At 39.8% G+C, this 25,303-nt stretch overlaps 1 protein-coding gene across 6 annotated transcripts in view; it reads left to right on the top strand.

The window, feature by feature from the left end:
* The window catches only part of rtkna (rhotekin a), a 100,210-nt gene extending 80,344 nt beyond the window's left edge, over positions 1–19,866 (top strand). For 4 of the 6 annotated variants that reach the window (XM_047381686.1, XM_047381688.1, XM_047381687.1 and 1 more), the window contains 10 exons: positions 7,505–7,766; positions 8,973–9,026; positions 10,145–10,262; positions 10,840–11,061; positions 11,170–11,264; positions 11,772–11,878; positions 11,984–12,115; positions 13,695–13,860; positions 13,978–14,082; positions 17,231–19,866. In XM_047381686.1, coding sequence (XP_047237642.1) covers positions 7,505–7,766; positions 8,973–9,026; positions 10,145–10,262; positions 10,840–11,061; positions 11,170–11,264; positions 11,772–11,878; positions 11,984–12,115; positions 13,695–13,860; positions 13,978–14,082; positions 17,231–17,952 — 1,983 coding nt within the window. In that variant the 3' untranslated portion in view covers positions 17,953–19,866. The other 2 variants (XM_047381690.1, XM_047381691.1) reach the window with 2 other exon arrangements.
* Positions 19,867–25,303: the final 5,437 nt, after the last annotated feature.

Raw genomic sequence — 25,303 nt, 5'->3', positions numbered from 1 at the left:
ATTAGTACATAGGAATGGGAGTGCCTACTACAATGTGCAGTCTCAGTTCATCCTTTAGTGTAATTACCTCTGGGCTTTTCCGCTCTGTTTTTATGTTATACGTTTTTCTGTTATGTTCTACTGCTCTCTCCATCCTTTAGCGCAGCCTTGGGTGCAGAAAGTGGGAAAGTAGCGGAAGAGGGTGGAGAGAGGCGAGGCACATATTTGTGGCTGGCTGATTGAAAGCCAGCAGTTTGGTCAGTACAGTCCCTATGCTTGGGAGTGGTCAGGAATTTTCACATCTTTTGTTTTTGTATGGTATGCAGAAATGCAATAGTTTGCCAGCCAACATTTTTGCAAATTTAACCTTTTTCTGATCATGATCGTTCATATTTTGTGCAATTAAATAGCTTTTTTTATTTGTGCATAAAAAATTTGATTTTACTCCTTCATCTTTGTTGCAGTGTGTGTTACTTTTCAAGCATCTTTCATTATGTGACTCTTACCCTGCCTGTCCACTTTTTTTGTATATGACCAGATAATCGTGGTGTGTCCCCTGTTGGTAACATGCCTGTGTGGTGTCTGGAAAAGAAATTATTTACTGGCCATAATTAAGCATTTCCATGAAATGTTAAGTTTAACTTGTACCCTGAACAAGTTTTTTAATGAAATTTTATCTTTTTTGCATGTCCAGTTAATGTGTTTGCATGCTGGAAAAAATATTACTGTCTACAAGAGTGGCTAATGACGATGAAGATCGGTATGTGATTCAAAGCTTTCGAAATTAGGTCAAAAAGTAAATATTTGTTTTTCATTGTTTTTATAGGTTGCATAGTAAAGACTCCAGTTCCGTTTTTGTTACTTTTTACAAGTGCAGCGTTTTGCGTTAATATTGGATGGTCCTTGTGGAAAAAATATATTTATTTTTATCTTGTCTTCACATAAATCTCAACTTGTTTATTTCTTTCTCAACTTTCCTTTATTGTATTTTAAGATGGTAAAACTGAATATATGTGCTGACTTTTCAGGCATACATTAAAGTATAAATTTCACGCTCCAAAAAATGTCTGAAGTGCACTTTGTATTTTCAGATACAGATAATTACTTAGAAATTTGTTAGAATTTATTTCCTTCCTTTTTTCATTTTCTTTGAGTTAACATATTTTTTTATGAATCATTTGTGTGTTAAACCTCTTGGTGTATCTGTAGGCGCCTGACCTGCTTAGTGATAGGAGTCAGAGGTCAAGGGTCAGTGATCTGAACAGGAAAGCCTGTTCATGTAGAACAACACATTGTAAACAAACCATTAAACACCATCTGCTGTGGCGTCAAATGCCCCTAGGAGCGTTGTTTGCGTGGAAGTTTGTGTAGTCATAGTATCTCTAAATTTCCTCCCCTGTTGGCATGCAAGGATCAGCTGAGCCAAACAGGAACAATAATGCAGCAGAGGCAAGACCATCTGGTATCTGCTGTTGTATTAAATCACCTGTTAGAGGGTTATATTAGTACTATCCAAATACAGTATATTTCAGCTTTATCTGTAGCAGAAATATAGCTTGCTCTGGAACTATTTGGACATTGGCACAAATAGAGTAGCATCAGATACTGGCCAGATATCGAAATCAGCCAATTTTCCCATGTCCCAGCACTCGCCAGACCAAGTACTACACATTTTTTGTGGTCACATCAACCAACACCATGTACTCACTCTTTATTTGATTCTAATAAAAAATATTTGAAAGTTAGGGACAAAGGTTTTAATGCACAAATGGAGATAAGCTTGCAATTATGTAATTTTATTGGTTATAATCTTTTTGAATAAAAACCTGACTGCCCAGCAGTTCAGACCTCAAAGAAAACTAGAAATTGGTATCAATCAGGAAAAGCCTAGTCGATGAATCTCTAATTATTTTGGCAGTTTATAAAGAGCCATTCAGTTTACAACACCGTCTTAAATGTAAGCCTTCAGCTTTATAATGGGGAAATTCACATGGCAACTGGAGGAAGGGGTTGTGGGGCTTGGTTAGTTAAAGGGGAGGCTAATTGTTTTCACCCTAAAAGCTTACAAAGCAGCTTTGTATGAATTTGTGTATGACACATATATCGTTTATTCAAGATTTAAATCAAACAATCTTATTATTTTTGGATTTTCTTGACTTCAATTTTCTCATTCTGTACATGCATTCCAATTTAATTTCCCCATCTTTCCTCTCTGCAATTCCCCCATCTCTCTTAACCCAGAACTCTATTATCTCCTCCTAATGTCACCTTCCTCTCTGCTCCCCATTCTCTACTCTGTCTTGTTTTTTCTGACAACATCACATCCTCTCAGTGTCACTGCCTAATACTCTACCTTCCTATCTTTCTACTGTCTTCACTGTTAACATCACAGGCAGTCAGTCTCATTTTGGCTGTGTCCGCTGGTCTAACACCTGCCACCCTGATCACATACTGGGAATGTGTTTGTGTCTGTGCCAGTGTTCACTTGTGCCTGTTAGTATGTGTAAAAGGTCACATTTGCTGCTTGCTCGAACGTGTCAATTTGTTTTACCATCTTAACCTTACAAACTGGGAGACGTTTGGATTACAGGCAGATTTAGGCTGCTTCGTCTCTATTTTGAGATGCCCAGAAGGAGAAGCCTGTTAATTTAGCTGCTAAAAATACAGGCTATCTTCCCAGCAGGTCACTCTAATACCTGCTGTGCACAACGAGACTATGATGACGGCTTCTTTACACTGCGTGTGAAGGTGTGTGCATGCACAAGTAAGCATTCTTCAATAGTCCTTTGCCAGGCCTAGTTTTTGTTTTGTTTTGAACTGAAAGGTACACTTAGGACATCACTTACTTTCTGATTAATTTGGCTAACAATTATCTGACCACTTGGAGGCATTCATAGAGACATGAAACATTATTCCCAGATAGTCAGTTCATCCTTCAATGTGAAAAATTAAAAAAGGAGATGGTAAAGGAGACATCCCAGAAAAATAACATACCCAATCATGATGCAACAGGACACTGTAAATTTCACACAATTTATTTTGGTATTCATGCACTATTTAGAAAATGAGTGCATCAGAAGCAACACACATACACCAAAGAAGTAACAAGACTTGATGTTTCACAAAACCTCTTTTATTTCCTCACATATTGACCCATGTAACACGTTTTCAAAACAGCAGCTTATATGGCAAGATAGGAAACCGTGTCACACCAGGGTAAAAACTGGCGTTGCAAAAATACTGCCCCACAACTTGATGGTGATGCAATCAACAAAAAACAAATCAGTACACCAACAATAGATAATGGGTTGTTGTCAGAGACTCCCATTCCTTTAAAAATGCCTCGATTATTGTGTTCTGTGATTGTTTTAATTGATAAATTGCAGATTCAGTAACACTAACTTTTGACATTGGTTACATCTCACTTTCAGCACCTCGATTATAATGAAAATGATTATCTATTTGCAGGATAAAAAAAAATATATTAATCTTCGGTCTTGTTTGGAGGGCTTTTGGTCTTTTGAATCATTCGCTATTAACCCCACTTCAGCATCTCGGTAGTTAATGCCAAAACATGCTTATTGCTGAATGTTTGTCCTGTTTCTTTAAGAGTCCAATGTGCTGGACCTATTTTTCATTGTTGAATGTGTGAATTTTCATAGTAGAGTAATTTGCGTTGCTACATTTTTACTAAACAGCCTTGCAGTGTTTTTTTTTGCAAATCACTGAGGACTGCTAATTGTCTTCATTATATAAAGTATGCATTCTATGAGTTCAGGTGTGTATGCAAACAGTTTTTAAAGAAGACCTCCAACAGTTCCTCAAACATAATATTCTGTTAGTCGATCAAGTAATGTTGGTATGCATATATAGCAGTATTTCATGCTGAATTCATTCGCAGCGGTGCAGTTGGCAGACATGAAGAACTGATTCGTGTGGAATTTACAGCTGCTAGTATAGCTTTCATCACAGTGCAGAAACACTTTAGTCACATGTCTAGGAACACTCAAACCCCCACCAAAAAATAGTGGTCATTCTAGATTTTCATAAAACATAATTTTGTATAGAGAAACATCCAACAGCCCTATTTGGGGCCCTGATGATTCTCAGGGCAGGATGGATTGAAATGAAAAAATGAAGTGTGGATTTGAGGAAAAAAAAGCCAATTTTGAAGATGGTGAAATAGAACGGATGTGCGTCAAGGCAAAAGGAAACGGGCAGTGAGTGTTTAAGGGAATTGAATTTAAAAAAATCATATGAATTAGTCAAAGGAAGAGGGGTATAATAAATGGGAAATACTGTAATGGAGGAGGACTGGAAACTTGCTTACTTTTAGACCAGAGAAGATTTATTAGTATGCAGAGTGTGCCCTTGCTAATGTGTCACTGGAGAGGACACACAAGCCAGTTCTCAGACTGAAATAAAAGCACAGATTTTATGTCTTAAAAAGCAGGATTTGAAAAATCATTCAAAGTCACAAAATAATTTACGTTGTTTGGTCTTTGTTAGATTTTTTTCCCACCCTCTGGATATTCTCCTATCCTCTCACTGGCTTCATGTCTAAAGTCCAAGATGGACACAGTGTTTTGGTATTGCTGACAGAGAGAAGTGGGACTTTTTATAGTTGTTTAAATCCCTGGACAGCATCACCAAAGCCAAACAATATTAAGGCTTCAGGAAGCCTTTTATGCCTGCTGGCTGTGTTTGTGAAATATGTCAGCTAATATCTGCCTGCATGTATTTTAATAAATTAGTTCAAAACCTAAAATTCATGTATTACATAAATTCTGTATATATATATTTCAAGTGTTTCTACTCATTTTGATGATTATGACTTACAGCTAATGGAAACCCAAAATCCGCTTTCAGAAATTTAGAATATTACGTAAAATCAAAAGAAACGGATTTTAATAAATAATTGTTATGGTGTGACCAACACAACAACAGGAAAGATTGCTGACTTTACAACTGCTCACTTGACAAAGATTGCTATATCCAAGCATATTAGTGGAAAGTTGAGTAGAAGGAAAACTTATGGACAAGTAACACGAATTAACGCCTTAGTGAAAATATGCGATATCGCTAAGAAGAAGATGAGACACCAGATCCAACAATACATGTACTGCAAGCTGAAGACTGCTATTAAAGCAGCCTAGACTTTGTTAATACCTGATTGCACTCCATGAAATGCTTTACTGATGCAGTAATTCCTTCAAATGGAGCCCCGGATATGGATTGAGTTTACTCTGTACAGTACATGGAAATGTTTTAATTATTTTTCTTTGGTCTGAGGTAACATAATTTTCTGAAAAGCAGAATTTAGGGTTTGTCATTAGCTTAGTTTATTAGTTATTAGCTTTGTTATGCAAAGTCAGAGAGAAACAATCGATAAATTGAAATAAATTTGAACGGTATTGAGTAACTTGTGTGACGTTTCACCTGATTTATCAAACACATTAAAAGAACTTGTTAAACAGTGAACTTTATTGTTGTCCTAAATATCTCATGACATCCTCATGAAGCTGTGCTCTGTGTTGAAATTCCTCTTCTTGGTGAGGTGGCTGTGGGTCAGGGTCATCATTCTGAGGAGAGAGGCTGGGAGGGAGATGGATGCCATGCCCCAGTGCCAGGTTGTGGAGCACACCACTGGCCTTGACGATCGTATCAAGTCTCCAGACAACGCCACTGGCATTTTAGGAGGCCGATGGCACACTCCACAGTTGAGTGGCATTAAAATGCGCCTGAGACGCTAGCCACTGTACTCTGCAGGTTATAGCGGATGATTGCATCTGTACAGGCCCGAATGGTTAGAATTTCCTAAATAGGTTTTGTTGACTTACCAGGATGAAGGAATTATGTGTTGAGCCAGGCCATCGTGCAACTAAATTGGTCAGGCACATGTTGACGTCACATATGACTTTGTCCGAGCTACCGCACCCTGTTGGCGGTCAGACGCCTCGGAGCTCCTCCGGTCCTTGGTCCCCAGAAGCAATCACACACTTTATCTAACACTGACTCTTAAAGGAACAACTCTCAACCAGTTTCTTACTTTTAGCTCTTTTAATCTAAATTAAGGCAGAGGAATGATTACAGAGATCAGCGCTGAAGCTCCCGTCTCGGACCGTCGCCGTCTGTTAGAGGATGACGAAGAGCCTCGATAGAAAGTCACATATAGTTTTATATCTGGCACTTCAATGCAATGGATGTGCTCTCCCTCAGTGATTATCAGTAGACTGTGTGTCACCATTGTGGTGTCTTATCTGTTAGATTGTGTAGTAGTGGGTGTCTTTCCTTAATCGTGTGCTGTGATTTTCTAATCAAACCAGTTATACCGGCTGCTCCACTATCAAACCCAGTGCCCGAGCCTCAGGTCATTCATGACAAACCATGGGCCATTTATCCTTGTAATGTGTGTCGATGAGCATTCTTATCCTATTCTAACAAAAGGGAAACATTAGAACTTGTATTTTATATTACTATGGTATAAATGGGAAAAACAGCTATGAGTCATATTAATAAAGATTATTCCTAACAACTTGCAGATTAATAGAATCCACATTCACAAACTCATTATCATATGAAGCCCTTATAGCAATATGAGTGCTGATTACATTTGGAAAACCGGACATTGCTGCAAACTGCTTTTTAATGTTGGCTTGTTCTCCCACAATGTAGAGAAATTATTTATCGACTGGTCATATTAATAATGCCATCCAAATAATTGCTGATTATGTTAAACACATACCTGTCAGCTAATTCACGTTGGCAAGAGCCGGTTGCCAGGAATGCCATGGTTTCTTTCTTCTCTCCAATAGGGGACCAAGTTCAGCACAGAGATCTAAGAGCAATGCTCTAGGACGTCTAAATGGGCATATTAGCCAGTCATCATCATGGGCCAGGAAACCTTGGTGTGATACCTGAAAACACGTTCCCTCCTAATTCTCCCATTTGCAAGGTCTTACAGCAGTGCCACTGCATCCATCCCGCAGCATTACGCAGGAGTGTCAGCACAGTATTTAGATGTTTAAAGCAATTAGTGTTATTGCCTCACATCCTGTCACAAAGTATGTAGTAATCTGCTGTACATATCACCCTGTTAATCATCAGGGAGAAGAATGTGATGTGAAGAAAGTGAGAAAACTGATGAAATGTGTTGACTTTGATTTAAGATTTAAGTTGGCCTATAGGCCTTTTATTTATTTATGTGAAAGGTCCTTATGTATAGTTATGGCTCACCAGAGCAAGCATAAATAACACTGAATGCGTATTTTAAAGTCGATCTATGATTGGAGTTTGATATGGAGTGAAATTGAATATCTGAGTGGAATCATTAAGCGGTGTGGCTTCAATTTTCCAACTCACCCCTGGTCAGTAAAGTTATGGTGGTTTGGCACCTTTCTTCTAGGGTGGCATCTTTCTTCATCTTACCAAGGACAGTAGTTTGCAAAATATGCCAGTATCCCTTAATGAGTGCCCTTTTCTCACAACGTTTTCCTCTTTCCACCTTGCCCGTTTGTCTTTGCAGGACAGCGACATTCAGAAGAAGATCGACCATGAGATCCGGATGCGAGATGGAGCCTGCAAGTTGCTGGCTGCTTGCTCGCAGCGAGACCAGGCCCTGGAGGCGGCAAAGAGCCTGCAGACGTGCAGCACTCGTATCATGGCTTACATGTCAGAGCTCCAGAGGATGAAGGAAGCTCAGGTCATGCAGAACGTCCCACGCAGATCTTCAGATGCAGGCCCAATGGACGACAGACTCCCCTGCAAAGGAAAAGTGGCAATCTCAGGCATGTAAATCAATAAGTAATAAAAAATGGAAAAATAAAATAATAAATAAAGTTCAGTTCCACTGGAAAAATTGGGAATTCAATGAGCAAAACAATATGAGCAATTTACAGTTTATATTAGCTTTCACACCTTTACAAAGTTTAAGAAAGTTACATTAAAAAGGACATATCATGCTTTTAAATCCTTCCTTTTACGCACTTAAATCATTCATTTGTGTTCTATATAAAGTGGAACTGCAATTCTTTCATTCTGAATTTCTTGTTATTGTAGCTCACAGGCCCCTCTTTTACCCCTGTTCTGAGGTGTGTTTGAGAGCAACTCCTTTTGGTGCGGTCTCTTTAAATGCTACTGAGGTACTTCACATCTCCGCCTCTTCCTGGTCAAAGAGCATTCCACTTTAACCCGTTCGGCCATTTTTGTAGTTTGATTACAGAAATTCAATTACTGGTGCAGAAACAAGACAAAAATGGCAAAAACAATGCAAAACTGCTAATGTAATAATACTATTATTATATAATACACGCAGTACAGCTCTGTCCTCAAGGAGCTAATAGCAGCACACAGCACTAACATAGCAGAAGGTCCGATGCTACGGCTATCAAAACAATGGCCAGGATGTCATATATCAACACACACTAAATTCATGTCTAGAATAAAGTTTGACTTGCAGCTTTGGCACACTTGAGCTTAGTCTACAAAATAGCAGCAAGAAATAAAAATGGTGGATTCACGAAATTGGTAAGCTGGAAGTTCATGACCTTGTTTAGCTGTTCCGCAGCAAACACACTGAAGTAATAGTTCAAAAAACATAATAGAGAATAGAGAAAACTAAACGGATTGAGACACATGACCCAAACAATAAAGATGCAGGTATCTACGTAGTACCTGGAGAGCCTAAATTCAACTTTACTGCACTCCTACAGACTCCAAGTACACAACAAAATGTATTTAAGGGCTAAAAAATTGATTTTGCATGAAATGTCCTCTTTAATGAAATGTTAAAGTAACTGCTGCATGTCTGTTGTGCAGCTGTAGAGCTGCATAGCAGAAAACTGCACTCATATTCTCTCTAGATAGCTCTGTCAGTGACTCAAAGCTGCACAGACAATGGGACAGAAACACACACACACACACACACTTGTCAGCTGGACAGTGGAGGTGATTAACATTTTTGTGGTCTAATCCGCTGTCTGTTGTCATTCCAGATCTTCGGATCCCTCTCATGTGGAAAGACACAGAGTACTTCAAGAACAAAGGAGGTGAGGAGTCACCGTTTGTATGTGTGTGAAGGAATTTTTAGTTGGATTGCTAAAGATTTTGCCTCTAAGATTTATTAAAGATGAACGTTTGAGAGACGTTAGCTTGGGATTTTTTATGCTTTCTCGTGACTTGAGAACAAAATCAACTTTAATTTCTCTCTTTCTCTGGAGAAAATTGTATTAACCTTGGATTTTCACTGAGGAATACAGACAGACCAGGAAGACTGGATTTTTTTTGTCTGTGTTAGTTCCTCGAGCTGATCTTTGCAATCTGTTGCAGCTTTAGCAAAAATCTCTGTGTGCCAACTGTTCAGACCTGCTGGCTTTGACTTTTGGCTCTGAGAAGCATGAATGTACACCAACTGAACGGGGACTTTATTAGCAGAGCAGACAATACTGTAGCAGAAGGCAGGGAAAATCTGTTGTGGATTTAAAGAGCTGCTCCTGAATTTGGTCCCCTTATCAGGCAGGCCTTGAATTAGATGTGTTTTAGTTTCATTTAGAATTTTGTGGTGTGCTGCAAATCTAATGACCGTAATAGTTAAATTGCCTATTTTCTCTCTCACCAACTGGTTAAAGCTAATTTGGGTAACTCCCTTGCAGTCATTACATTAGTTTTAGTGTCCCGTTGCACAAATATGCATGACTGTGTTGATCCAACACCATTTCAAGAAAATGCAATAACGTTTATTGTTACAAAGGTAACAAAATGCGAAAAGGTTGAAGATATGTTTGCGAGGTACTGTTGATGCTCAGAGTGGTTGTTACCTACAGTGATATTAAAGGTTCTACTTTAACAACATGCGAGTTAGCGGTCCTTTTTAATTATTAGCAGAGCAGATGAATGAATTGAGACTAATAATAGCAGAGGAGTTTGTTAGACTTCTTGCAGCATCAGGTTCTCTTTCACGCTTCACCTGTTCAGGTTAAGTTCCCTGTCTACAGCAAACCTCTGGCTTCAACACTTACTGCAACTCTTCTCTTACAGATTTGAGGGGAGGCTGAAGCTGAAGTGAATTTGTAGCGATAGATGCAGATGTATTTCAGATGAGTTACAGCTTTGTAAATGTATGAATATGGGTTTCTCACGTTTCTCCTTTTGTTCTGCCCTGTCATAGAGCTTCATCGATGTGCTGTGTTCTGCCTGCTGCAGCTGGGGGGAGAAATCTTCGACACAGACATGGTGATAGTGGATCGGACCCTCACAGATATCTGCTTTGACAACACCATCGCCTTGTAAGTTTACTGTCAATTCTATGCTCATGTCACACTATCAGGATCTCAGGTCATGGTGGAAATGTTCAGATTCTATAAGCATGTAGTACAAACAACAGAAATAGCCAAATAAAAAAACAATGTAACTGCATATTAAATCAAATAAAAAAAGAACAGGCAAAATGTTCAATCTTTAGATGTACAAAGCTAGTAGAGACATTCACTTTAGGCTTGCAGCTATAATTGCAGCAAAAGTTGGTCCTACAAAGACTCAGTGGGCTGAATACAAATGTTCTCCACACTTTTCAGAGTTTTATTTGTGAAATATTTTGAAAATCATAATTTTCTTTCCACTTTACAATTATGCACTACTTTGTGTTGGTCTATTACATATAACATCAATAACATACATTGAAGGTTGTGGTTATAACAACCCAAAATGTGAAAGAGTTCAGTGGTATAAGGCTTTTTGCAAGGTACTGTACGTAGGAATTACATTGCCAGCAATTGTATTTATACTTAGTTCAAGTCTGATGACATAACTACCAGAGGGCCCCACAGTACATATGACAATCTGTATGTCTGTATCCTTGTGCAGTAATGAAGCCAGCCCTGGCTTTGAGCTCCGGGTTGAGCTGTATAGCTGCTGCTCAGAGGACGACTACTCTGCAGGAAGCACGCCCAGGAAATTGGCCAGCAAGCTGAGCTCCTCACTGGGCCGATCAGCAGGAAAGAAGCTCAGAGCGGCAATGGAGCCTGGCGCATGTAGTCCTGTTAGTAATGGAGGAGCTCCTCTTCTGCTGCCAGTTCCCTCTGTACCGTGAGTTTAGATTAGGATTCCGGGGTGGTTTAAATCATTTAAATCGTTTTTTGCCTTGTAGGACATAACAAAAACACTGTTTGTCCCTCTTTTGTTGTGTATTGACAGGGGCCCGAAGTACCACCTCTTAGCTCACACCACCCTGTCACTGTCACACGTCCAGGACAGCTTTCGCACGCATGACCTCACTATTTTGGGCAACGGTGAGTGGCGGCCTCCATCAATCGGCTCCCTTTGCCAGATCGGCCATCTGTCTGCTTATTGTCTTTCTCTTATTCATCTGCGTCTCCTGTCTTTTGCTCATGTTCTCATGATTTCCCATAATCCCCTGCACGTCTCCTCCACCTGCTTCTCCGCCTTGTTTTCTGACATATGGCGATGGGGGTGGGTTTGGGGGTTACTGCTGTGTAAAGCTGTAATGATGTGGGCTAACAAGGGCCCAGACCCCGAGACAGACATTGCTTCTTGTATTTTATTCATTGGCCCCTCAGCGTGTTATAAAGTTTCATAGCTGCATTTCATGTGCAGCCTCTGAAGCTGCCGGTCTTTTACACCCAAGTGCCTCATTCTGTGAGCTAATGCAAGGTTGGGTCTGAAGAGACCACCTCTGTCTGTGCGGGCAAATGATTGGAGATGTTTTTGTGTGAATCTTGAAGGCAGTGTTGGAAATATTGTGATTAATTTAGGTTCTTTATGCTCTCGTCCTGCAGAAGAATGCTCATACTGGCTGCCTCTCTACGGCAGCATGTGTTGCCGCCTCGCAGCTCAACCGCACTGTATGACCCAACAGATGATGGGTGGATGGTTGAAAGTTAAGGCAAGTTGGGCTACTTTGTGTTTGCACACTACTTTCTTCTTCAAAGCTTGTTTTGTCCTTTCTCTCTTGCTCATATTGTTACTGCTCTTTGTGTTTGCCTTGCAGCAGTGTGGAGGTGAGCCTCAGACTTGGACAAAGGTGTATGCCATTCTAAAAGCAACAAGCCTTTTGTGCTACCAGCGACAGGAGGATGTGGAGGCCAATGTTGAGCCTGCTTTGACCATCGCCATCAACAAGGTGAGAAAATAAGTGGCTCAGGAGCTTGGAAAATAACATGTAAAAATAGGGAGAAAAAGATTTAATATTCAACCTCACAGAAGCCATAGTTGCATTTTTTTTTTAATCTTGCATCACCTAAGGCAAAAGCAGAATTGACGGTAAAGTCTTCGGACGGCTGCAAAGTAAATCTTAACCCAACCAGTAGAGTCTGATCCTTAAAAATAAATAAGGTAGCTGTTTTCTTGGTAACTGGTCTTCCCTTGAGCAAGAAGCCCTTATCCAATTAGTAGATAACTATAGTGGCATCTTCAATTAGTGAAATCTAGATTAGTTGGACCTGGTGGGAGAAGCCAACGATTAGTCCCAGAGGGGCCAAGACCAAAGCAGACTTCTAGTTTGAAACAACTCTATTCTCCAAATTGTCATAGCGGTTTTTGATAACTCTATTTTATAACCCTTTAAACACTCATTATGATTGAATTGTGAGGCTATTTATAGAGAATCCGGCAATTATTTACACAGGAAATTTAGGAGGCTTCCAAGACAGAAAGATTGAGCTATTCTGAAATATTTCTGGTTGCAGAACTCGTGAGAGAATCATAGTGTAGAAACTGAAAAAGCACCAACAATAACTTTTATTTAGGTAACACTTTTAAAAACTTCAGTTGGTAAGGTACGATGTCTGTTAAGCTGCAGATTACAGCCTGGCTACCCAGGCATATTGCCAGACTAAGTAACCAGCTAACATCAACATGTTATATTGTGCTATTCTATTAAAAAGGTGTTGTATTCACCATTGTAGCATATTTGTGTAAATACAGTTATCATTTGAAGCCTTGGTATTTTTACTCAAAGTTATCTTAGTGAAAGAATACAAGACTAATAATGCCTCCCTAATCTACATAATCATTTAACAGAATCCTACTTCAAAACTCATTAAAGGAGTTATAAACGTTTTTCCGAATAAGGAGGCAAAATATTCTTGAGTTATATCTATTTATTGTATTATTTGCTCTTTGTAATCTCTTGAAGGTACGGTGATCTTCTACATCAAATATGTGAATCATCGTTTATCTGTCACAACTCTTTCAGGATTAAAGTGTCAGTTACTCAGTCATCTCATTGTTTGTGATCTGGTTGTTAAACTTGATGACTTTAACACGTTTTTTACTCTTACTGCTACAAATAATTAGTTCCTTTACTGTCTGACCCTCACCATCAAAATAAACCAAAGCAAGGTCAGTTCAAGTCTGTGTGAGCCACTGGCTTCTGTGCAGATAGGGAATGAAGTGCTGCAAAAATATAAATGGTACAACACTGCCATCTAGTGGTCACAATCACACCTGGCCACATTCCGAGCAGGCTGAGTAAGTGGGAATTGGCAGTTTGCTCTTTTTGTTGGATAATTGCTGAAGGGACTAATTGCCAGCTCTATTAATGAGGGCTTACTTTCAATGGGGGACTTACATTTGCAACTGCTGCGATGAACAACTGCTGCGACAAGTCATTTGGTTTAATCAGAGCAAAAGCACTGGTGTTTTATTCCCATCTGAGGGGCATGTTGTGGCATATTGTTTCAAGCACTGTTTCATTTCAGGAGACCAGAATACGTGCGTCAGAGAAGGACCCTCTCAGTAAGGGTCAGAACATTTGCATCAGCAACCGATACGGAGGGGAGGAGGTCACGCACACTCTGAACACGGAAAACCGCGAGGACACGCACCACTGGATGGAAGCTTTCTGGCAGCATTTCTATGATATGAGTAAGTGAATGTTTTACCACTAAAGAAGTCACCTAAAGAGCATAAAATAAGTTGTAGAAGTAGTAATATTCCAATGTTTTTTTAATTCCTTCTTGGTTTTGTTTCTCCCCTAAACAGGCCAATGGAAGCAGTGCTGTGATGACTTAATGAAAATTGAACTTCCCTCTCCAAGAAAACCAGCTCCTGTAACACCAAAACAGGGCTCACTTTACCATGAAATGGGTAGGTCTTTTTCCTGTCCTGGGCATATATTCTAATAATAATTTGTAATAATATATAGCTTATTTCAGCAAAGTTAAATAGAGAGAAAGAAAGCTCATTGTACCTGCACTGCATGTGACTGTGTTTTCTTACTTTACTGGGTGGATGTGCATGAAACACACTGCCATGATTACATTTTCCATCTGCAGTAGCTCTAACCTAGACTTTGCTTTACTTCTTTGTTTTGTAGATTGAGGAGGTCTTATCTCTGATGTGCTGACTCACTCTCTGTCTTCTGTTTGTTCCTCTCACTTTTCCCTGTGTTCTCTGGTCCTCTGATTTATACTGTTCTGTTCTCCCTTTTTTCCATATTTTTGATGATCTATCCATTTTTCACCTTGTAAATTTCAATCATAATTCTGTATTTGTTTTTATTTTCTTCTCTTGTCTGACCTTTAAACATCAATAACCCCTTATTTATTTTTTTGCATTTTTACCATGGTCATCGGCACACTTTAAACCTGAATTTCATTTGTTCAACATCTCCTATCGTCTCTATTCTTTCTGTCTTACCAACCCTGCTCATGGTTTTCCTAACCCTTCCTGGCAGCCCCTCTTTCCACGCCCTCCTATGAGGGTCTTCTGCTCCAGGATAACGCTGTGTCTGCTGAGATTCGTGCTCTGCTCTCTTCCTATTACAATGACAGGTGAAGTAGCAGCTGTAGGGTTTTTGCATAAATTGTCTTGCTGTCTTCAAAAGGCTACAGTGAGTCCCGTTCAGACCTGGCATTAACAAACGTCCACCATGATCATATCTCTGTTACCTGCTGTACATGCAAATAAATACATAAGCGCAGTACATCAACAGGTCTGCTTATGCTTTTGTAACGTCACATAATAATATATTCAGTCGCATGAACTATTTTATTTTTCAGGCATTAACATATTTGCAGTTTACCTTAGTCGCCTTTTTTGGAGAATTTGCTGCTGTACTCTATATAAGATCAATGTTGTGGCTTAGCAGATGCAAAATGGAAAAATTAAATGGGAATATACACTGCCTGGCCAAAAAAAAAGTCAGCACCTGGATTTAACTAAGCAAGAAAGAGTGGTTCAGGGAGCATGAGACATCGTTCTCACACATGGATCGGCCACCACAGAGTCCAGACCTTAACCCCATTGAGAATCTTTGGAAGATGCTGGAGAAGGCTTTGCGCAGCGGTCAGACTCTACCATCATCAATGCAAGATCTTGGTGAAAAATTAATGCAACACTGGTTGGAAATAAATCTTGTGACATTGCAGAAGCTTATCGAAACAATGCCACAACGAATGCGTGCCGTAATCAAAGCTAAAGGCGGTCCAAAGAAATATTAGTGTATGATGTGTCACTTTACATAGCTCAGCATCAGCGCACAGACACTAAAGGTTTAAACACCTTAAACAATCCTCACATCCATGCAAAGAGATTTTATGTGCTCGACATGTGACATGAGCAGACAGTCTGCACAAAAAAATACAAATGAACTACGTACAACAGAGAACAGTCACTCACCCATACCACATCCTGATATCCACTCATCAGTATAATCCTGGTTTGTGAGAAGAATTTATTTTTTACCAACTTTTAGATCAAAATTTATTTAATTTTAGGGTGTTCTTCGTACTCTCCCTGATCCGATAATTGTTTTAGATTAGCTGGCCCCAGTGATGAATTTGATGAGGTAAATAGCCTAAGCCTGGAATTTGAGGGGAGTTTTGTCATGTCAGTAGGTGGTACTTCAGTGTCCCTCAGGACATTTAGTTCAGCAGTCCCAAACCCAAAGTTATACCAATGAGGGTCTGCTTCAGTTTGACAGCATAACGATGCTGCAAAGCATTAATAGAACAAAATTTTAAAAAACGGTATTTCTACAAACACTGATAGAAAGATCTGAAAGCAGTGTAAGAAGGTAATTAAAAATGTTCACTTTGCATGATTTGAAATAAGATCGAAAAAAGCTTTTTGTTTTCTAAAAATCTGAATTAACCCAAGCATCATTTTAAAACTATCGGGTTGAAATCTGCATAAAATAAATTCAAAATGGCCTTATATCATCATGGAATCATCGTTCAAGTGGGTCATTGGATTAAGAATATGTTGGTTTACAGTACTTTGTAAAGTATTCGTCACATTATAATCTAAAATGTTGATGTATTTTATTCGGATTTTTGGTATATTTTATGTGACAGACAAATGAGAACTGTATAATTGCAAAGTGGAAGAAACAGTTTTCACATTTGTCTCTAGAAATTAAAATATTTAATCCCTTAAATAAAATCCTTTGCTACAAATGCTTTCAAATGTCATCCAGTTAGTAAATAGTCCATCTAAATGTCATTTAATCTCAGTATAAATGCAGCAGTGTTGAGAACCATCAGAAGTGACCTGAAGTGAACAATTGATTACTGAACTGTAGATCCCCGGATCGCTGTAATCTGGTTTATCCTTTTTTATGATTCAAAATTGTCGCCCGTTGGGGACATGTGGATGAATAAAGTAAATGATCGAACAGCAACATGAAGACAGAGATAGACAACAGACAGGACATGGATAGAGTTTCGAAACAGTTTAAACCAAAAGACTCGGCACCCTGAACAGAACAACTCCACAGTGTAACATGTTGGCGGCGGCATCATGTAGGGAGGATTCCCATTAACAGTGTTTAGAGTTAAAACAAAAGATGCAGATAAATACAACCATACACATACAGACAGAGCTGCAGAGGAATTAGTTAGATCAAAAAATATTCATATGTTGGAATTGTCTAGTCCACGTTCAGACCTAAATTGAGAATCAGTTGCAAGACTAGAAGCTTACAGATCATTTTCATTCTATTTGACTGAGCTTTAACTTTGTTAGAAAAAGGAGTGGACACACCACATTTTTTGAAGTGTTAAAGCTGTGAGTCATTTTCCTTCCACATCATAGTCATGTACATCTTTGTGTTGGTCGGTCACATAAAATCCCAATAAAATACTTTGAAGTTTGTGGTTGTTATGTAGCAAAATGTGCGAAAGTTCAAGAGGTATAAATACTCTTCCAGAGCCCTGTAAAGATGCACTTCAGTTATATTAAATTCCTACTACTTTCCATGAGCTTGATAAACTTTGCCGCTTCTGTTCTGCAGTTATTGAGTCATCTAATGACTTGAGCAGCACTGTGTCTGACATCTTGGCCCGGAGGATGCAGGAGCTGGAGCTCCGCAGCCAGCTGGGCACATCTCCCACCTGGAATTCTGCGTTTGAGGAGAACAGTCCAAAATGCACTGGCTACCCTGTCCGTCCTTGTACCTCTCGCCTGTCTGGCCACAGCCCTCACTTCCCTCATCGTCTTCCTTCTCGGAGCCCTGTGAGCCCTCACCGCTTCCCACAGCTGGGTCAGCTCCCCTCTGATGCAAGTCTCACGTCGGACAGTGACAGCCACTGCAGCACCAGTCCGTGCTGTCACCGACACGACTGGCCTGAGCCTTCCTCAAACTTCTCGCTTCTGTCCTCCTCCCCCTCCCGTCTGAGGCCGCGCACTCTCTCTTTGGACGCTAAACTCAGCACCCTCCGAGGGCGAGGGTACGGAGGCGGAGGGACCTTCCAGTGCTCCTGCCGTCCTCCTTCCTCGTCACTGCTCACACCTCTCCCCGTCTCGTCTCGCTCACCTCTGTCGCAACGCAGCACACAGACCACACTCTCCTGCTCCAGCTCCACCTCCAGCAACAGCTCCAGCAACAGTGAGGGCAGCCACAGCCCCGAGTCATCAGAGGGGGGTCCTTTCTCTAGGCCCTCCCCAGTTCGACGCAGCCTGAGAAACCTACGGGCCAGGCTTGATCCTCGTAACTGGCTGCAGAGTCAGGTGTGAACCTATTTCCTGATAGATGTTTTCGTTTGCTTAAACATTGTTTATTGAACCATGTATTAACAGACTTAACATGTGAACGAAACTCAAGGATGCGCACAGCTGCCTGACAGAAAAGACCTGTGTGGTCAAACTGGAAAACTGTTTTTTTTTTTTACCCAGAAGATGGTGACAATCACTGCAGGAGCTTTTGGGTTCCCACAGTTTATAGGGCAAGAGATGTTATGCTATGTTTGCTTTCAGAAATTATCATGATGATGCTGCTTAGGAAAAAGTAAATCCAAGCTAAAGTGGTTAGATTAGCTCGAGACTGTTCAAACTCTTAACTCTGTAATGTGATATTAAAACTGAAAAATCTAAATATTTTTCCCTTTTTATCACCCTTACCATCCACTGAAACATTATTTTGAGGTAATTTATCTTGTTGTCCCAGTCATATTTTATCTGAATGTAATTTATTATGTTATAAAGGTATGAAGTGATGCTGTGGAGGTCCCTGAGTTGAAACAAAAGGGCACTTCACTAGAAAGGTTCATGCATTTATAATTTTATTAACAGATACATGTGGTGAAACATACTGGTGGCAGTATCATGCTGTGGTGGATTTTTTTCTTTAGCAGGGACAAGAAAGCTGGTCTGAGTTGATTTGATGATGGATCAAGCTAAATACAGGGCAATCCTAGAAGAAAGGATGTAAGAAGCTGCAAAAAGACTTATGACTGGGGCAGAGGTTCACCTTCCAGCAGGACAATGACCTTAAAAATACAGTCAGAGCTACAAAGTAATGGTTTAGTTTTAAGCATATTCAGGGACTACAGGGATGTAAGATTTCAAACAACATACTCTGAGTTTTAGATTTAATACCCAACAAATTAAGCTCAACAGGTTGGTAAGTGTCAATGTTTGTTGCCTGTTCTGTGACACTTGCTTCAGTGTACTGACCCTATTTACACACCAGATAAGTCTTTCAAAACAACTATGCAGCATTTTGTTGTACAGGTTAGATGTTCAACTACCTGTGATAATACTTACACTGAATTTGGGAAAGGTTTAATGCAAGAGTCCATATTTATTGTACTGGTTCTGACTGTGATCTTTTCAGGATAAGAAAAAATCTCTGCTTTGGATTTTACCTTTACACACAGTATTTGTCTGCACATCCCTGGAGGGCTGCCATCGGAACCAAGGGATCAGTTAAAGTATTAATGAAAACACAAGCCATAACCATTGCCCTGCAGCATCGATACTTGCAGTATTGTATGGTTTCAGTGCAATGTCTCCTGTCTGTGAGCATAAGGGTAAAATCCAAAATAAGCCATGACTCCATTAATATAAAACAGAAACATGTCAATGTTTGTGTTTGAAAACCTATTCCCATTTTGGAAACCTTTCTGCCTAATTTTGCACACATATCAGCCCTAGGATTGTAAGAGCAGATATTAAATCAAGTTTCCACTTCTATATATATATTTTTTTTTTTGCAATTGTTATTGCCATTTGTTATTTTTCTCTTTTAATACATGAACCAAATTTCAAATGAGAGTTTGTGACTATCGATGGATCACCAGTCTTTTCTTCCCTTGCTCTTAAAGCAACCATATTTACTGAGATATTTCAAACAAACAATTGTTACTGTAAATTAATTTTATAAGTTAAAAGATAAATCTCACTCTGTCATTTTGTTACATAACTGATTTTATAAATGAAGCTGTACAGATGTGTGATTAACAGATAATGTGCAAATGTTTATTTGTTAATAATGAGTAACACTGTTAAGAGTTTCTGTCTTTTGCAACTTTTGTGTGTACTTCATGTACACCATCTTTAAAAAGGTTATATACACAATATGAAATGTGGAAATGTCATGTTTAAATAACATAACATTAATCGAAATAAATGTTTATAGTTTTAAAACTACCTCAGCTTTTCACATCTGTACTTGTCATTCAAAAACACATAAACATGAAAGAGGCAGCATCATGCTGTCGGGATGCTTTTTCTCAGCAGGGACATAGTCAGAGTTGATGGCAAGATGGATGGAGATAAATCTAGAAATATTCAGGGAGGAAATTTTTTACAGGCTGTAAAAGACTTGAGACTGAGGCAGAACTTCACCTTCCTAGAGGACAATAAGCCTAAACATAAAGTAACTATCATTTATCTCAGATAAACATGATAAACCATGGTGGCGGCAGCGTGATGCTGCGGAGATGCGTTTCTGCGGCAGGCATGTAACCTGTTCCAAGGCAAATGAAGCCAAATACACCACAATCTAACAGTAAAGTCTGTTACTACTTCCGCCTCTCTGCCTGCTCAGACACTTTTCTCCTAAGCTCCCTGCTTGCTTGCATTCTTTTACTCCTAACTTTTTATGTCTTAGCCAAAATTACGGAAATATTGGACTAAAACTACTTCTTACCAGCGACTCCCAAGAATTATCTAATTTTTTTTTTCTAAAGGATTTGGATATTTTTATAATCGAACCCAAAAGGACAGGTTGATGCCAACTACTCAGCACAAAATGCCTTCCTTCACCACAGAGGACTTCGACAAACTTTTACAGAAATTGGCTGTTTTGGAGATGAAAATCCACCAACTAGAAGTGAATGTGGAGGTGAATATGGGGTACAACGATGATTCAACTCTGCTTGTGATCCCAAACAGTGACACCCAGCTCAACAACTCAACCGGCAAACAGAACACTGAGAATAAACCTACTGGCAGAACCCCCTGGCATGTTTTAGGGGCATGCCCAAAACAAATCAGGGTAGACGACTCACTGGAAGATCTCAGCAATTAAATAAATTAGAATGGCCAGAGACTTTGACAGCAAGATGCTGTCACAACAACTGATAGGAGTGAGACAGCTGGAAATAATGGAATTCCCTCCAAAACAGATTTGCTCCACTACAGAACGAAAACCAGAAAAATGATCCATCTTCTGAGAACAATAAAAGGTTTGAGAACAATCTTCATTCTAAACAGTCTTCTCCTAAATTGCCAGAGAAAAAGCGTCCCACCAGACCAAGAACCCTAATAGTGGGCAACACAGCTGTGGATGGGATTAAAAACTTCTGCAACACGAAAAACACAGAAGTTATGATTGGTACCAGTAAGGTGGTGTCTGATATCTCAGAGAATATTCTTGCAATCACAGAAAATCGCCCGTCTCTAGAAAACCTTATTATACACTGTGGAGCCATGGATGACGTGGCTAAGAAAAAATCAGAAAGACTGAAGGAGGATTTCACTCGTCTGCTGAATATTGTTGGAGATCTCAATATCAAGGTGTTTCTCAGCGGACCCTTTGCACCGATTTTCTGTGGAGATGAGATTTTTTCCAGACTTCTGATGATTAATAAGTGGTTGAAAAAAACATGTGCTACTACATCTGTGAACTTCATCGACAACTTTAATATTTTTTGGGAAAAAAGACAACTCTTCAAGCAAGATGGTTTCTGTTTGAACAAGCCGGGAGCCAGACGTCTCACATCTATTCTTCTATTCAGTAAATAATCCGCCAGCAGCTTCGACCTTCAGAAGAGAACATGGAGTATCAACAACAATGATAACGCTGCCTCCAACAGCTCCAGCAGAAACAATCAGCCAGTTGCCTGAGAAAGAGAGGTCATCCCAAAAGGTCTCCCTGCCGAAATCCACAGGAGAAGTGGACCCCCACCTTATACCCCCCCCCCCCCCCCCACCCCAGACCCCGACCCAGACTGCACAGGACTCTCCCATCTCCCCACTGAGCCCGCTTTTTGCTTTACTGGATTCTGATAACATGAAAGGAGCTCTTAAAATCGGGACCCAAATGGCTCTGACATCTTCTCCATTCAGAACCCCCCGTGGCTGAGGCCCTGCTACTAAATCAACATCTTCCAAATGCCGCAGACCTCCACCACCTCCTAATCTATCTCCTCCTAATCAGGACCTTCAAATCACTTCTCTGTGATGCAGTCTGGGCCCCAGTGGTAACTCTATCAGAAATGAGCATGTCCAGGATAAACTTGGGCCCCTAATAAGAGATAGTTGTAAAATCTCTGTGCTTATACGTGACAGAAAGACCAAAGCCACAAGGATAAAAGACAGTAATAAACAATCAAAAAAAGCCATAAACTGTCAGGTACAATCAGACACAGAGTTAATATCAGCAACTAAGTCATATAAACTGGCTTTACTGAACATTAGATCTCTGTCAGGAAAATCATTTTTAATCAATAACTGCATTACTGACCACGATCTTGATGTTATGTTTTTAACAGAAACATGTTTCCATGAATTTAATGAAGCTCCCATTCTGATAGAGGCGACGCCTCCGAACTACAATTTTCTTTGTGAGAGCAGACAGCAAAGAAAAGGTAGAGGGGTGGCCACTTTGTTTAAAGATTCACTAAAGTGTAAAAAAGTATTTCTGGGCAAATTTGATTCTTTTGAATATTTGGCTCTCCGGGTAAAGAGCCCGGTCCGAACCATGTTCTTGAATATTTACAGGCCTCCTAAGTCCGAAACAAACTTTTTCAGTGATTTTAATGAGCTTTTATCTGCGATATGTGTTGATTATGACTGTTTAATTATTGTGGGAGACTTCAACATTCACATGGACAATCCTGAAGACAGAAGGGCAATAGATCTATGTGAAACTCTGAGAAATGTTGGTTTGACTCAACATGTTAAACAGCAAACGCACAAACAGGGACATATTTTGGACTTGATCATCACTAAGGGTCTAAACATTTCCAAGGTGTCTGTAACTGATGTTGCCCTATCTGACCACTTTTCTATTATTTTTGAAAGCATCATCTCCAATGGCTCAGTCAAAGCGACATTATAAGAAAACGCATCTTTAAGGACGGCGCCACTGAAACAGTTAACCAGATTTACTCTTCTACCTCCACTTTGCCCTGTAACACTGTAGATGAGCAGGTAGATAACTTTCATTCTAAAATCTCGGACATCATTGATTCAATTGCTCCAATTAAAGTGAAAGTTGTTTCCGGGAAGAAAATGTCTCCGTGGAGAAGTGCTCCACCAGTCAGAAGTGAATAAAAGGAGTATTGAAAATCTGAACGCAGGTGGCGAAAGACTGGACTCCAGGTTCACTATATTATCTATAAACAGAGACTATACAGATATAACCTACAACAGAAAAATGCAAGGGAATCTTTCTTTTCTGAGATCATCAGCAAAAACATTAATAATGCTCGTGCATTATTTGCCACGGTCGACAGGTTAACAAACCCTCCTGTAACTGTAGCATCTGAACTCCACTCTACCAGGGCCTGCAATGAATTTGCTAAATTCTTCACGGAAAAAACCCAAAAGATCAGAGGAGCAGTCTGCACATCCTCATCAACTCCAGTACCAAAGCTGTCTCCAACTAGAACTGATTTTGACTAAATTTCCCAATTTCACCAAATAAACTACAAAATCTTAGAAGAAATCGTACACCAACTAAGCTCTTCTTCCTGCCGTCTCGATGTTTTGCCCACAGCTTTCCTTCAGAAAGCTTTGCCTGTAATAACATCTGATTTAACTCAAATAATAAACACGTCCCTTTTGTCAGATGTTTTCCCCCAGGCCCTGAAAGCAGCAATTATCAAACCTCTATTGAAAAAGAGCAACTTGGACCAGCTGCTACTACAGAACTACAGGCCTATATCAAAACTCCCCTTCATCAGTAAGATTATTGAAAAAGCTGTTTCAACAGTTAAACAACTTCCTAACAACGACCAACCGTTTCAATGTCTTCCAGTCAGGCTTCCTGCTCACCACAGTGCAGAGACTGCTCTTGTCAAGGTGTTCAATGACATCCGTATAAATGCAGACTGTAGAAGAACCACAGTGCTGGTATTATTGGACCTTAGTGCAGCATTCGATACTGTTGATCACTCCATTTTATTAGAGCACCTGGAAAACTGGGTCGGCCTTTCTGGTACAGCACTCAGCTGGTTTAAATCCTACTTGAAGGACAGGGACGTTTTTAGGTAACTTTACATCAGAGATCACAAAAATCACATGTGGCGTTCCCCAAGGGTCCATCTTAGGGCCCCTCCTATTCAATATCTACATGCTCCCCCTAACTCAGATTTTAATAAACAACAAAGTAAGTTATAACTATGCAGACGACACACAGCTATACGTTACGATGTCACCAGGTGACCATGAACCCATTCAAGCGCTGGGTAAATGCTTAGAAGAAATCAATGCATGGATGGGCCAAAATTTTCTTCAGCTGAATCAAAACAAAACTGAATAATCTTTGGACCAAAGGAAGAGCATTTAAAAGTTAGCACGCAGCTTTAGTTAATACAGATAGAAACCACCATTCAGGCTTGAAACCTGGGTGTAGTGATGGACTCAGACCTGAACCTTCAGAGGCACATAAAGGCAGTAACAAGGTCGGCCTTCTATCACCTAAAGAACATCTCCAGGATTAAAGGACTAATGTCTCAGCAGAACCTTGAAATAATAATTCATGCGTTCATCTTTAGTAGAATTGATTACTGCAACGGTGTCTTCACAGGTCTGCCAAAAAAGTCGCTCAGACAGCTGCAGTTGATCCAGAACGCTGCTGCCCACGTCCTCACTAGAACTAAGAAAGTGGAGCACATCACCCTGGTTCTAAAGTCCTTACACTGGCTCCCTGTAGCTCAGAGAATAGACTTTAAAATACTTCTCTTAGTCTATAAATCACTGAATGACTTAGCACCAAAATACATTACAGACAGTGTATCAACCACCCAGACCTCTCAGGTCTTCTGGCTCAAATCTACTCTACATACCCAGAACCAGAACCAAACCTGGAGAAGCAGCTTTTAGTTCTTATGCTCCACTAATCTGGAATAAACTGCCAGAAAACTGTAAAAGCGCCAAAACCCTAAGTTGCTTTAAATCAAGATTAAAAACTTATTTGTTTAGAGTGGCCTTTGACTATATCATCTAAACATTATTAGTTAAGTTTTCAGTCCAACTTTCCTTTCGTTTTCTTATCTATCATTCTATTCTCTTTATTTTTTTAATTACCTCTGTTGTTTGATTTTCTGTATCATTGTAATGTTTTTCCTTATGTACAGCGCCTTGAGTGCCTTGTTGCTGCAAAGCGCTATATAAATAAACTTGACTTGAAATGTTAGGGGCTGCAAACGACCTGGGGGGGTTTGAGCCGAGGTTCATCTCCCAGGATTCCCACGCAGTCCAGAAAAGTATGGAAATTGATTTAAATGTTTTTCAGGTCTGGATAAGTATGAAAAAGAACAATGTTATCCATCAGTCTTCTCATCTTTATTATTTATCCAGTTTGTCCATCCATTTATTCATCTCATTGTTTTTCCAGCCATCCATTTTCACTTAG

This window comes from Girardinichthys multiradiatus, chromosome 12 (assembly GCF_021462225.1).
Source record: "Girardinichthys multiradiatus isolate DD_20200921_A chromosome 12, DD_fGirMul_XY1, whole genome shotgun sequence".
Lineage (NCBI taxonomy): Eukaryota > Metazoa > Chordata > Actinopteri > Cyprinodontiformes > Goodeidae > Girardinichthys > Girardinichthys multiradiatus.
This window is presented reverse-complemented; position numbering and strand designations above follow the sequence as displayed.